At 46.2% G+C, this 14,483-nt stretch overlaps 1 protein-coding gene across 2 annotated transcripts in view; it reads left to right on the top strand.

Moving 5' to 3' along the window:
• The first annotated feature begins 1,366 nt into the window (after positions 1–1,366).
• The window catches only part of emid1 (EMI domain containing 1), a 50,410-nt gene continuing 37,293 nt past the window's right edge, over positions 1,367–14,483 (top strand). The window contains exons 1-3 of one of the 2 annotated variants that reach the window (XM_062381969.1): positions 1,367–1,965; positions 9,349–9,462; positions 10,260–10,363. In XM_062381969.1, the coding sequence (XP_062237953.1) occupies positions 1,805–1,965; positions 9,349–9,462; positions 10,260–10,363 (379 nt within the window). In that variant the 5' untranslated portion in view covers positions 1,367–1,804. The remainder of the gene's footprint in view (positions 1,966–9,348; positions 9,463–10,259; positions 10,364–14,483) is intronic. The other variant, XM_062381968.1, reaches the window with a different exon arrangement.

Below are 14,483 nucleotides of genomic sequence, written 5' to 3'. Positions count from 1 at the left end.
CCTAAAGTTTTCCACTTTGCCCAAGTAGCTTTTTCAAGTCTTCTCTGCAGAGAAGGTAGCAGATCTAGTGCAGTACTGAGTAACTGAGGCTGCTGAGGTCAGCATGTTAAAGCAGGTGAAGTTTATTCAAACAAACTATCCAGAAAGCCCCTGGAGAACTGGTGTGGCGTAACGTTGACAACATACATCATGCAGCCTGAGTCCTCCAGCTGGAAATTTACTCAAGTGTCTTTCTTAAAGGTCGCTGCACTCATTTGAGATCATCATCATGCTTGTCATTACAGTATTGTGCAGGCCCAAAGAGTCCAGTGGTAGAGTACTAGTATGACAATCATAACGAGTGAGGATTGCAGCATGTTTACAACCAAACACAGGAGGAGGTGGCTTATGTTCCCCTGCTGAAAAGAGGGACAGAATGGTGTATTGCATAAGTCACTACCACTTTATATGAGTGAACAAATCACCAAACTACACAGACAATGGGCAATGGTGCTCTTTTTGTTTGAACTATAAAAGGGAAGGGACTCATGGAAGTAGGAGACAAATGAGAGATATAAGGGGGGGGGGGGGGGGATTTTCTCAATGGAATCAAACCTGCCCCCCTCCTCAGAGGTCAAATTATTTTCAGCTGCCTGTGGGATTTACATGAACCCTACACTGCTCCAGTTCTTGTTCTGCACCAAACAGCCTCATAAAATGCCAAGGGTGCCCTGAAACAAAAAACTCTGGCACATCCCCCCCCATCCTAGTTTCCTTTTATTGTTATTGAGAGCAGGTGGGCTCACTCAGTCACACATTTGCTTCCCCCTCTCTCACCAGCTGAGAGCCTCACCGGCCACCCAGTTCTCTCTGCAGTCCACAGCATCACAGCAGGTGAAACCTTCAGCTCAGCTCGTGGGCCCTGAGAGCTGTAGTCATCCCCAAGCCACAGATCAACATGTTGGGCCTGAGTTCTCAGGTGCAGAGCCAGATATTTAGTTTGGAGCAGGAGCAGCTTCGTGGTTAATGAATGCAAACGTACATGTCCCCAATGCACAGGTAGAGAAAGGTCACTGTAATCTGACACTTAGAGATGGATGATGGATTGATGGATGCATAGAATGATGTGTGGGTAGATAGATGGATAGATTCGGTTTAGGTCCCCTCCTGTTAAAAACAAGCAGCAGCTCCTCTGGGCTCAGCTCCAGTGATTTCATAAGAACCTCTGAGAAGCTGCAGCTCATAATTCGTTTATAACAAATGCCGTGCGTAACGTGCCGTTGCCTTAAGCGCGCATTGTACTCGGTGAGAGGTGGAAACTGGGGAGGTTGGAAAAAAGGAGAGAAGACCCAGCAGGCTGCGCTTTTCAAAGGACCCGAGGAGACTATAAAAGTGGTGTCATGCCCGCTGCTGCAGAGGCCCGGCTCGTTACGCGCTCACAGAGACGGAGGCAGGCAGAGCAGGGAGAGGAGGACGCACACTCACACTCACACACTCACTGTGCGCAAGCTTTACAAACTGCAGATCTGTGTGAGGCAAACGGGAGGTTGCGGGGGTTTCAGTAGTGGCATTTTCCTCTGGCGCACTCAGGATTTAACAAAATTTTTACGCTCGAACTAGTGCCAGAATTCTTGTTTCAACTTAACTGCGCGTTTGCCTCCGTGCTGAATAGGATGCGTGTCTCCTCCTGCCGACCCGGTTCTGTTTGACACATTCCCCCCGAGAGCTGGATCCGTTCACCGGTCTGTTTTCTCACCGGGGGAAGTTGGGCTCGTCATAGAAAAAACTTTTTCCTCCTGGCCGTTTGGCCGTGGATGCCACGGGAATGGGACCGAGCCAACGGGAGAGCGTGTCCGCGCTTTGCAGGAAAAGTTTGCTGTGCACGGTGCTGCTGCTCTGGCTCAGCGCGGCCGTGGACGGGACCTGGAAGACGGGACTTTACAAGACCTACTCTGCAGCCTCCCACACCTCCGTCTACCAGAAAAGGTAAAGAAAGCATCCAGTCATCGTACTGCCATATAACTACACACTGCTCTGGATGTAAATCCTGACGCATGTCCTGTTACATGCACACAAACCGTCTTTTTTGCTTCTTTATGTTGTATTGCTCTTTATTTCTTAGAAAATCATCCTTTACAAAAGAGATATAGAAAAAAAAGGAGCTAACTTCAATGAATCTCCACATACCACCACAGTCCTTTAATAACAAGTAATGCAAATAAAGAAATAATCAAATGAAATGAATAAATGAAATATAAGTTGATCAGGTATGGCTCAGAGAGTATCCTGGAGTAAGTAGTAGGGCATCATGTTTAGCTGTTATCTGTTCTAACAGTGTGTGTTTGACCCCAGCAGCCCTTTAATGCATGACTCTGCAGAGTTACTCCCATCTCCATCCATCTAGCAGCTCCTATTGTCTTCCTGACACTTGGTTTCCTTTTTCCTGTGCTGGCAGCACACATGGCTCTGCTGACTCCCATTGTCTGCCCAGCTCACCCACGTTTCTCTGTGAGGCTCCCGAGAGCACCTCTGCCGTCTCTTAACCCAGCAGCAGCATCAACATCTGCTGCTCCTCTGAGAACCTGTGTGGATCCCAGGGGGCATCCTGAATTTGTCAACGAGGTTTTCATGCGCCTCTACTGAAGTGCACAGGAAAGGTCACTGAATGAAAGAGGGGTTCAGACCCGTGACAAAAAACGTATGTTGAAGGAGACAATCGTGAGACTAAACACAGACAAGAGCATCACCCAGCTCTGCCTCCCTCCTGCACAGGGCCAGTGCTTAGCTCGGAGACCAGCCAGTGCTTAGTGATGAGAGGAGGTTTACCTTTGTGCAAATATTTATGCTGTCAGGCCGTGAGTGTGTGTGTGTGTGTGTGTGTGTGCGTGTGTGTGGGCTAAGCCTGGTCCTGGAGCCTGCATGAGACCCCCTACCCCTCTGAGGAGGCCCCCCTCTCCTGGGTGTGTCCAGGTGGCTTTCGGCGCTCCCTGCAGCCTCGCTCCACCGGCTCACATCACCTCAACCACCCAGCTCCCCCCTGTCACTCCCGGCCAGAGGTTTGTGGAACGTGTTTACTAAACACAGGCAGCTGGGACTCCGCTGCATCTGGGCTTGTTTTGGGAAGGGGAGGTGAGTTTACAGTCGGCTCGCCGCTGTTTGTGTGCGGCAGAGGAGGAAGGGCAGGGATGGGAACAGAGAAGAAGCTGCTGTTGGTTGTGAGAGGTCAGTGGGTTTGAGGTGACACCAGAGGAGCTGGAAGCCCAGACCCACCTGCTGTGTGGCCCCGATCTGTGAGAGCAGCAGTTTATGGTGCGTCAACAAAGCCGTGGCCGAGGGACTTCAGGCAACAGAAGGCTCTCATCGGCATTAACACCTTGACATTCAATGACAGAGACTTAACTTGTCATTGGGGCTCAGGCACTTGAAAGGAAATAAATATACATTTTAGCAAACTGGGGGAAAGGATTCTGTCACACAAACCTTCACTGTGAACATCCTCCCATACCTGCCTGTCTTCACACAGTGATTACCCAAATCAAAGGGGATTAACAGCTCCTGAGTAATTTCTGGACTGTAGCGCTCGCTCTGTGGAGGAGCTGATAAAGTGTTCGTTCACCCTTGGCGTTCTTAACGACTATATGAGCTCAGTACGCTGGGGGGTTACTGAGGTAGCTGCTTCTTTCCTTTTCGTCTCGCCCGCTTCTTTATCCTCCCTCAGAGGACTTGTCATGGTCTGACAGGCAGTCTGAGCCCTGTGGCCGCCCTCATTCCTCACCCATCTTAACCATATCCACATTTTCTCTAAGCATGGGAATGAAGACGAACGATTCCACCCGGCCGGGTCCTGAGTGGCTTAACACTGGCTTTGGATTTGACTGCTTAGGCAACTTCACTTTATGTTTGCTCAGGTCACTTGTTCATGCAGCATATGAGCAGCTCCCAGTTGGACAGATACATGATTAGAGATGGGTGATTTCCAGCATTGGGGATTAAACAGCGAGACCATACACCAGTGAGGAGCTGCAACGATTAATTGATTAGAAACCAAAAATAATCTGCAACTATTTCATTGATAGATTAATTGGAGTCGCTGTTAAAGCAAAACAAATTTCAAATATGATTACATGATGGTAACATAGAGTGGCAGGACAAAACTAGAGCGGCACTCAGTAGAGCTCATCTACCTTCTCTCTAAGTATCCTAAACATGCCTGAAACAAATGCCTACAATGCTCTCACAATGTTAAAGAAAGAGTTTAAAATTAAAGCAATATATATATATATATTTAAAAGGGACTTCCACCAAGTTTCCTGCAACTCTTAGTTTTTTGGTTATTATGCTGACAAACAGACAAATGGACAGCGGTGAAAACATTACCTGAGGGAATAAGACCTTGCACTCTTTTCTTTGTTTATTTTCTGATATTTTATACACCAAACTGTTCATTAAATAGATTTTTTTGTTTATCAGCAGGATTACATCAGAAAAACTAATGGATTTCCACAAAACTGATGTGGTACGAATCAGGGAAGAACCTAAATAATGTTGGCACAGATCTGGGTGAGGGGTCTGGGATCCAGGAATTATTTTATCACTATTTAAAAGTTTTAAGATTGGATTTTTTTTTACATCTTACATGTCAAAAATATCTCCCCACACTCTAATATCTGTGAGTGTGGGGAATTTGCTGCGGCTTTGAATTTGTTGGGCCTTGAAGGAGGTTTGCGCTCGACTGAGTGACGTTCTAATTGTAAAAGGTTTCTCTAAGGTTTAAGACTGCTGGCTGGATGAAACAAGACATTTGAAAACACCACCTTTGGTTTTGGTAAATTGTGATGGATAATTTAGGATTTTCTTTTCTCAAATTTCATTAACTAAATGATGAATCGGGAAATGAATGGTCAGTTTCAGTCCTGCCCCAGTGTCTCACTCACACTCTGCGTGTGACACGTTTTTGCAGAATCTCATTCATGATGAGCAGAGCAGGTGTGTTTACTGCCTCAGACACTTAAAGATGCACGTACCCGTTACTCACAGTGACGCACTTAAAGCTCACAGGTGTCCAGGCCTGAAAGCTCAAAACAGACAAAGACAAATGAGAGTTTTTGTCCTGCTCCTGTGCGGCTGCTGTGAAGAGTCACTTAGCCCTGACCTTCAAGGCCTCACCGAGGTGCTTTCATGGTGTTCACTGCTCTCCGCTGAAGAACAACACAGCACAGCGTTGAACCCGCAGCTCCGTATCCCGACAGCACTAATCTTCTCTATTGTCTTACTTCATAATTCTTCAAATGCAAACCCAACATAGCTTTTGTCAGATCGATTTTTCATTTGCTGTCACACTTCATTTCACGCTGCTCTCTCATAGACTCCTCTGGTTCTTTCTGCTCTCCCTAAAAGCTGCAGATTAGGACTTAAGGAATGTCGTATCCCTCTCTCTTCATTAATTTCACAGTGGCTCTACTCTCCGTCTTTTTTCCCACTTTGCCCTTTGTTGTTGCAGCACATTTATCTTACACCTCTTCTTTCCCCCTCGGGACCAACACTGCTTCATAATTGTCCTTTTTTTCACTTCCCTTTCCCATGGGAAGCTCCCTTATCTGACCTTTCTGAAAAAATGACCTGTCCTCTTCTCTTCTCTCCTCCTCCTCTTCTTCCTCCTCCTCCTCTCCTCTCCTCTCCTCTCCTCTCCTCTCCTCTCCTCTCCTCTCCTCTCCTCTCCTCTCCTCTCCTCTCCTCTCCTCTCCTCTCCTCTCCTCTCCTCTCCTCTGGTCGTGTGCCACATCTCTTTTGTCCTTTGTTCCCCCCAAGTATTTTGCCAACAGACAGAGATCTACAGAAATTCCTCTAGATTCATATCCATCCTGCATTTCAAACATTTCTCTGACTGTCCGGCCCTCCTCCCACGGAACATGAATGGATGGGCGGAAGGAAAGGGAGTTACTGAGATTTTCATTTTTTTTTTTTTTGCCCTCATCAGCCCTCTTGTGAGTTCACACGGCTCAACTCCCAGCTCCTTCCTCCCCACACAGTCTGCTGCTGAAAGTGCACCGACTCAGTAGTGTGATCATGAATGACTGCACAGAAAGCAGGGCACGATGAGGGCATGCTCAGTAACCACAATACACCACATAAGCCTTTTGACAAGCTCACAAGCTCTCTGTCAGCATTTGCAATCATTTACTCTTCAGCAACGTTTTTTTGTTGCTCTCCAGCGTTTTACTGTCTTGGCGTCCGTGGCGTCGAGGAACAGATGGGCCAAAGCTGTGATTTTTCCGTCCCTTTAAAATCGTGGATTTCTGTCTTAACTGTTGGCTGTGGATATGTGTGACTCTGAGAGATGGTTGAAGATTTATTTAGCTTGGGCCCGGCAATTCAGTGTGTGCCATGTGTGCTTAGAGACCTGATACTCCCCGAGGGCCCGCGTTGGTGCCTTAGCCAGTGAAACAGCACGGTGCCGCTGGGTTTCACACTTCATAACACAGGGGCGCCTGCAGTAAGAAGAAGGTGTTGACCAGGAAACATTTGACAGTTAAAGACTGGGCGCACCATGCACCTGCATTGCTTTATTATCATTTCAATACTCAATAGTCCATTGTGAAGCAGTTCTCAGGAACAATATGAGTGGAATTGTTGCTTCAGGGCTCTGTAATAAGACGGATATTTAATATTCAGCCTTTAACATCCCAGAGGTGATAACGGTGTGACCTGTGGCCGCAGGTTATACCAGGAATACATCGTCATCTCCGACCTCTTTGCAGTGACAGAAAGTGTTGTTTTAGCTGCCTTGTAATTATCTTGACTCAGCTTTAGCAAGTCATGTAGGTAATGCAGGTATGGTTGCAAAGCCATCTGGGAAACGGTGAAGTCTGTAATGCCAGCTGCTTTTGTTCTTTTATTCACTGCAGCAGTAGCGGCAGCGGCGGTGGTTGGCATTTCCTCTTTGGTAATTGCATAAGTAAAATGCAAAGAGAGAAGGGGAGACAATAAAACTCTATTCACTTCCCTCCTCGTGCCCCCTGGTGACTGTCTTAGCTGTTCTCAGGTGAACCGTCCTCTCAGCCTGGGAACTTCCGATGTTAGTCTGCTGGGTGGTGGGGAGGAGTTGGTACCCAGTGTCCCGCTCCACCTGACCACAGCTGCTTCAGGGTTTTACAAACCAATAACACCAATGATCAGAGCAGGTCTTTCTGGACAAGGGACAGAAACCAGGTCATATAAATCTGTGTTTGTTTCCTTATGGTTGATGAATAAATATACATATATATATTTAGATAGCATGTGTGGCAGATTAATTTGACGCTCACTTTTCTCTACAAATATTTGAGTAATTCAAACTGTGTCTGCAGATTTCCTTTGACTTGTTAGTGGGACGTATTGTCTCAGGCTATTTTAACACCTGAAAGCACCAATAACATGAACCAAGGAACCAAGGTTCATGTTATTGTTACATCATGTTCACTCAGTTTTGGTTTCACATTGCAATTTCGTGAACTCTTAGCATGACACCCCTGCGTCCTGTCATCATCATGTTCGTGTGCTGCCTCTCCCTTCACTTGACATCGATCCTCTCACTCTCTCAGTTTCGGCCTTTTTAAGCCTGTTTTTCTACTTGGCTCATTTAACCAAATTACAATGCAATAGTTCATATCCTCTTCTCCAGATGTTCTACAGGAACTCATTTTTACTTTTCTTGTCATGATTTTTCTCCTTTTATTCTTTAATGGCTAAAAATCATTCGTCAACTTCAAGTGAAAGGTCTGAACCATCCTAAAAAGGGTTTTCACTGCAATCAAACTAGTAATGATTCAGTTTGATTCCAACCATGAACATTTCTTTTTGTTGGTCCTTTTGTCCCGATCATGGTCTGAGACCCATTTCATACATGCTGTGTACGCCAGCGTGATCACAAATCACCTGATGTGTCTTGAGTTTTTCGTTGAATATGTTGATTTATTATGTTAAAGTGAAATATTGAAGCAATTTTGTTCTGAAATAAATCGGCATGGTAAACATTTTACATTGTGAAATACAAAGGAAAATTAATAGAATTTAAGAAATGGCCCAAATAACCCAGGACTCAGGGCGAGGTGCAGAACAAAGAAGGGAGTTCTGAAGCCACTGATAGAATCAGGTGGTCTTTATTTAATTATCTGTATCTTATCAGGGACAGAGACAATCATCAAAAAGTACCAGTAGGTGAAGTCATACACAGACAATTCTCAGAGCTTCAGGTTTGTGTGTGTGTGGCCACTGCAACATGTGCAGATTGTTAATGTGAGGTGGTTCTGGCCTGCTCGGCATCCTCCGCCTCTGGCACTTTCCTTTATTGTAAACTGCTCACACACACACCCCCACACACACACACACATGGTCTCACATATTGACAAACAGCCCTCCCTCTCTTGCACACACATTGGCAGTGGAACACACAAAGTGCAGTTGTGTGCTACAAGCCACAACAAGCGCCCTTTGTAGTTTTGACTTGGAGCCCCCTTTCCATACATCTTATTGATTGTGTAAACGCAGCCTATAGTAATGGTTCTCCTTGTTTCTCCTCCAACATACCCATACGAATTAATCCTAATCAGGGTATATTTTGTTTTCCATGCATTAAAGCCGTTCAGAGGGATGAGATGAAACCTGCCTCTCGTGCTAAACTTTGGTCATCTCCTCCCCCCACTTGTTTGTGATGCTTTTAGCCTCATGGTTTCACAAATGTGGAGAAAGCACCCAAGACTCTGCCTGCTCTAAGTGTTCATAGCCTCACTATCAGATCTCTGACCTTTCCATAAGCAGGTCAGGCTCTTAACAGCCTCAGTGAATCCTCATAATGTCTCGCAGGTCCTCTGTGGAAAGCGAGTGGACTCATGACCCAACATTAACCGGTGATAAAAAGCTTTAATCCCCCTACGGGACCTCGTCTTCCACTGTGCTCCCTCCAGCGAGACTTTACCTCCCCTGTGAGCCAAGTGCAAACGGATGTGTGTTGACAGAGGAGACGCTGCAATGTAAATACTGCACACAATGCACTCCTGCAAATCTCGCGGCTGATAAAAAACTGTGTAAACACCATAAAGAAGTTTCAAAACAAAAGGGTGGGGAAACGGGAGAGAAGAATCAGATCCCACAAGGAGACAACAGAGCATTGACTGTGACTGCATGGATGATTTACTTTTATGAGAGTGCTGTAGTGTGAGTGCACTTGTCTGGAGGTGTTTATAAAATATACACGGCTCTTCCTTGAATTATTTACTTTGAAAATGGGCTTTTATTCCCTCTGTGTCTAAGAATAACAAATTGATGCTGCTGCTGTTGTTTTATTCTCAACTCCGGATTTCTGACTTGCTCTCCCTTTATTTCTCCCGTCAGGAACTGGTGTCCTCACACGGTCACCAAGACGGTGACGTGCCAGGTGCAGAACGGGACCACTCTCCAGCGAGTCTACCAGACATGCCGCTGGCCACAGGGATGTACAGGAGGGAGGTGAGGAGGCCAACGGAATGTACCACTAATGCCTTGACATACCACTGAGATGTGAACACTCAAACGAGGGGGAAAAAACTTTAGAGCACCTAAAACATTTCGTGCAATTACAATCTTTCAGGGTTTTTATATTTTGCACCTATACAAAACTTTTATCTAAAACAATTTTTCTTTGTTCTGTGACTTGAAGTGTGTTCTCTTAGCTTCACTGTGTCGGCGTTTTCAGACATGAACTCGGGAAATAATGAACGTGTTAACACTATCAGGAAATCTCCAGAGCGATGAGGCAGAGCATTACTTAATTCAGCCGTAGAAATCCTCAGCCTTTATTCCCCAAATCTCTGTTGTAATACACAAGATGTAATACAAGACGAATATGTCCACTTGTAAAAGTCTTTATGAGCTCATAGCAAATAGCTCTTTTCTACCAAGCTATTTGTATTCTGCTACAGTCCCACTTGCTCACGTTGAATCCTCCGCTCTTCATGAATCCTCCCAATAATCTTCTGCTGCATTCTCACATGGACTGACTCAGACAATATCCAAATTTCACTTGGGGGCTGGCAGGAAAAATCTTAGGAAGATCCCTCGGTGTCGGACAGTCACGTTCTCACATACAACACCTCTGCGGATAATATCAGGAGGTTACCCGGAACTCAGTGCATGTCGGAAGTGACTCCAGTTCATGCCACAGTCGAGTCATATTTTTAAGACCGAATTTAAGGGCGAGTGAGTCAGAAAAATCTTTTTCATCATCATCCGACAGCTAACCTGGGAGTTTGTGTCTCTCTCTGCAGCTACAGGACCGTTGTCAGACCTTCCTACAAAGTTGTGTACCGCACAGTGACGTCTCTGGAGTGGAAATGCTGTCCAGGATTCAGCGGCGCTGCCTGTGAAGAAGGTAAGTCCGGAGAGAAGCCGGGTTTTCATGGATTTACACACACGCTGGACTCTCGCAGGGGGCTAACATTGTAATCTATGACCAAGAAATGGTTCCGAGGAAGAAGTTACCTCAAAATGGTTCAGTCTTCTGTCCTCCCTCCACTTCCTGTCTTTCCATTACCTCATTTTATCACTCTTTACATCTTTCAGTTTATTCATTTACCACCATCTGCATCGCTCTCTTTTGCGTTGCCGTCTTATAGCCTGCCGCTGGGCCTTCCAATACACGTGTACAAGTAATACTTATAAACAGGAGTGATTCCCATTAGGTTTACATAAGGCTGCCTCTGTCTTTAAAATGAAGTTAAGAAACAAGATCCCTCAGCGTCTTCGGGTGAGTCAGTTTCCCTTCACTTTATTAATCAGTTTTAATGCGCTCCTTCTAAGAGTCAGTGCGAGGGTTGATTCTTTTGTGTGGTTGGTTTGGAGTTTTATGGTCCAGCTGCAACCCGGCTCTCATCCCCTGCTCGTACCGACTGTTGTTTTCATTTTCAACTACAGTAGCTGCCCACCGCACACACACGCACACACGCACACACGCACACAGTGTGTAATGACTTCCCCTGGCACTGGCCCCCGGGTCTCAGCAGTCTGGGGAGAAGGGTGGAGCGTCTGTTTATGCCGGGACCCAGGACTTGACTGGGTGTAACATAAATCACCGGGCTTTGCAACACAAAGGACAATTAATGTTTACAGTAGTTACTAGTGGTCAACTTTCTGTGGTGCTGAAAGCAGAGGCCGTTTTTCTCTTTAATGCTCTCCCTCCTCGGTGAGCTGAAAACAACTCTCAGCCGCCTGTTGTGTGCTTCACTGTGGCCTCCACTGGAGAGATGGCTCCAGTTCTCCGGCTTGTATTCACACGACCCACATCAGGACTGCGTGAGTATGGTGGGTGTCTTAGACCTTCCTCTCGCTCAAAGTCAAGAAACTCATTCACAGTCGAGCACAAACCAGACTTTGCTTAACAAAGACAGAGGAACACAGTCAAACATGGGAGGGAATTATCCAATTAAGTTGTTGCTGGATGAGATTCCCCTCCGGTTGTCATGGCATTGGGGGGCTGACGGGCAGGGATGCTGGGATTAGCCACTTATCGGAGCGTCGTTACGGGTGGCTCAGATCACAGGCAGCGCTGAGTTGAAGTGACAGGTCCCATTCACGGGGGCCTTTACTCTCCGGCACCATGGATGCTATCCAGGGCCACCGGCGCTTTGTTCTGTGCCTGCCGCGTGAGCCGATCCTCTTGCCAGCGCAGAACCTGATATCCCGCTGCTGTCGGCCTCATTCGGCGCTCTAAGGAGAAATAAAATCTTGCCACACGGGCAAAGTTGGAAACAGGATTGTGCATAAATCTGTTGCTGTGGTGTTGCAAAGTGAAGTTAAAGCTGCGTTCACGGTTCAGTGGGTGCAAGTTGAAAATCCAGGGTCTTAATACCTGTGTGTGGCTCCATCCGTAAATCTCTACACATTTCTTTGCAGATTTTCAGACGACTCTAAGCACTTGTTTGACCTTGAGTATGGCTTTATTACAAAGGCATGGAAAATGAAGCATCTCTGTTATATAAAAGCGTCTCTCATCCTCCTGCACTGTTCGAAATCTACTGTCTAGATCTGACATTAATAAAGTATTGCTTTTAATCTCATAAATCTCATAAAGGCCAGAGCCAGATACATACGTCCTTTAAGGCTTCCAGTGTTGGTCATATACCTTTGTTCTCCCCATTTCCTTTTTCCTCTGCTCAGACTGTGGAAAATGTGTATGATCCGTTCATTTTCTTATGCTGCTCCACTTTAACTTCCACAGGTTCTCTCACCAGGCCACCCCCAAAGCCCCTGGCCACGTCTGAGTCCCAAGGCCGCTGTGCTTTACAGCAGATCTCAATAACATCCATTTCCAGTAGGACTCTGGGGCTGAGGCTGCGTTAAGGTGCAAGGGAGGGAAAGGAAGTGCGTTATAAACCCAGAGCATGTTTATTGGTGCGCTTACGTTTTAAATGGAGATGAGAGAGTTGTTTTCTCTTGTGTCCCTCTGTCCTCACCCCTCCGCCTGCCAGCTGACAGGTCAACATCTGTAAATCAACAGGTCCAGTCTAAACCCAAGATAACGTGTCTTTGTTTAAATGTTGGAATCGTGCGTTTCCAGACACAAAGCAGCAGATGAACTTTATGGGAAGAGATGAGGCCGTTCTGTCATCCAGTCGCACTCCTGTGAGGGTTTTTTTGGCCTCTCGTGTTCAAATTTAAGGCTTCAAAAGCAAAACATGACATCACACCCAGGCAGATAAACAAACGTCCTCCAGCCGAGTCCAAGCAGAGTAAGATAACACTGCATCAGACAGGCACCTTTCACATTCGCTCTCATTTTTGGCAGGAATTCCAGGCCAATGGTGTAATTACTGAGTCCCTAATTGTTTTCTATGAGGTTTGGGAGATATTGTTCTACTTTTGGACCTGGAACACAATGGGCTTTATCTCTGATTGAGTCTGAGAAGAAAAAAAAGGACTAAGTATTTGCAGATGTAGGCACTTTCATTGGTTGCCAGAATAAGGGATTTAATGTATGCTTGGTTGGCTTTAGCATTTCCAAGTAAGTACATGCTTGTTTTCCGATGGGATATCCCAACTTACGTTACATTAAACACAAATATCAAAATAACATATCATTTGGAGGTAATTCTTCAACATGAGAATATCAAATGTAACATTTAAATATAAGATTATTACATTAGAGCTGTCCCATACAGGCGGCATTAGACTCCACATATAGTAACGCAGTGAAATGGGATTGCACACTCAGCAGTCTTGGAAATCGTTAACATTCATTTGCATTTTGGACCCTCGCCCTCTATCTTCTAATTTTGACGGCATCTTAAACGTATGAAGATGACACTAGTTGACAGTTGACAGCACAGCCCTGATTTTATTTACGGAGGAAGGCACTTAAAAGAAAATACGGCTGGGGCTTATCACAGGAGGGGGGCTGCCCTGCAGCAAAACATGTGGGGGGGGGACGTAGACTTGAATTAGCATGGCTGTCAAAACTCTGCCGCGGGGGGTCCCCATCAAACCATATCTCGCAGCCAAGCGGAGGCTGCGGTTTTTTGGGCTGCAATTACGGTATGGCTGGGAGGCAGAGGCGCGCTGTCTGTAATAAGCCGCAGAAATGTAATCTGTGTTTTCACAGCTCAGCGCAGCTTATCACAGGCCTACACGCTAAACCCCACGCTTTAAACATCAGTCGGCTGCAGCTTGCCATTAGCGAAGGAAGAGTGGGAGTGCACGGACGTCGGTGCATGTGTCTGTCTGACTGCTAGAATGAACGTGTGGGTGGGAGAGAGAGGTGTTGAGGATTTGTACAGTGAAGGATGCAGCTGTTCACTGTGATTAGCTGCTTTAGTGGCAGCACAGCTTCAGCTGTGAGTGGAGGGACCCCAGCCTGAGGTCAGAGAGGATGGGGCTGAACCGGAGCAGGTGACCTCCACTCCCACTCCTCTTAGACGGAGCCGCACACATCACAGTCACCTTTACATTCAGCCCACCTCTTTTCTCTCAGCAGCATTTCTGGTTTCTCTGTGTTTGCATTGGTAGATGTTAAAAATGCGAGTCTCTCTTGCTCCAGCTCATTCACAAAAAAACAGATTTGATGAAGCGGCATTCACACACCCGCTGCATTTATGCATTCACGGGACGAGAGTTGCAAAGATACAGAAAATGGATGCATACATGCAGGGAGGGAGGTGGGCTGCAGCCAGCGTGCAGAAAAGGCTACAGCAGCCGATATTCATGCACAAATGCTGAGCCCAAATTGGAAACAGATGAAGTTAAGGCGAAACTGGGCAGAGGGCCCCAGATGAGATTAGACTTGGGAGCGTCCAGGCCTTTTGAGCCCACGCTGCTCCTCTCAGGGGAACTGTCATAATAGTCATTAATTAACAACCAACACCACTGAAAATACAGACATAACCTAAAATTAACTAAACCAAACAATGGAGGAAAGTTTTCTTCTTCTTCTTCTTCTTCTTCTTCTTCTTCTTCTTCTTCTTCTTCTTCTTCTTCTTCTTCTTCTTCTTCTTCTTCTT

This window comes from Platichthys flesus, chromosome 3 (assembly GCF_949316205.1).
Source record: "Platichthys flesus chromosome 3, fPlaFle2.1, whole genome shotgun sequence".
Lineage (NCBI taxonomy): Eukaryota > Metazoa > Chordata > Actinopteri > Pleuronectiformes > Pleuronectidae > Platichthys > Platichthys flesus.
The sequence above is the reverse complement of the archived record's forward strand: the minus strand, read 5'-3'. Positions and strand labels throughout refer to the sequence as shown.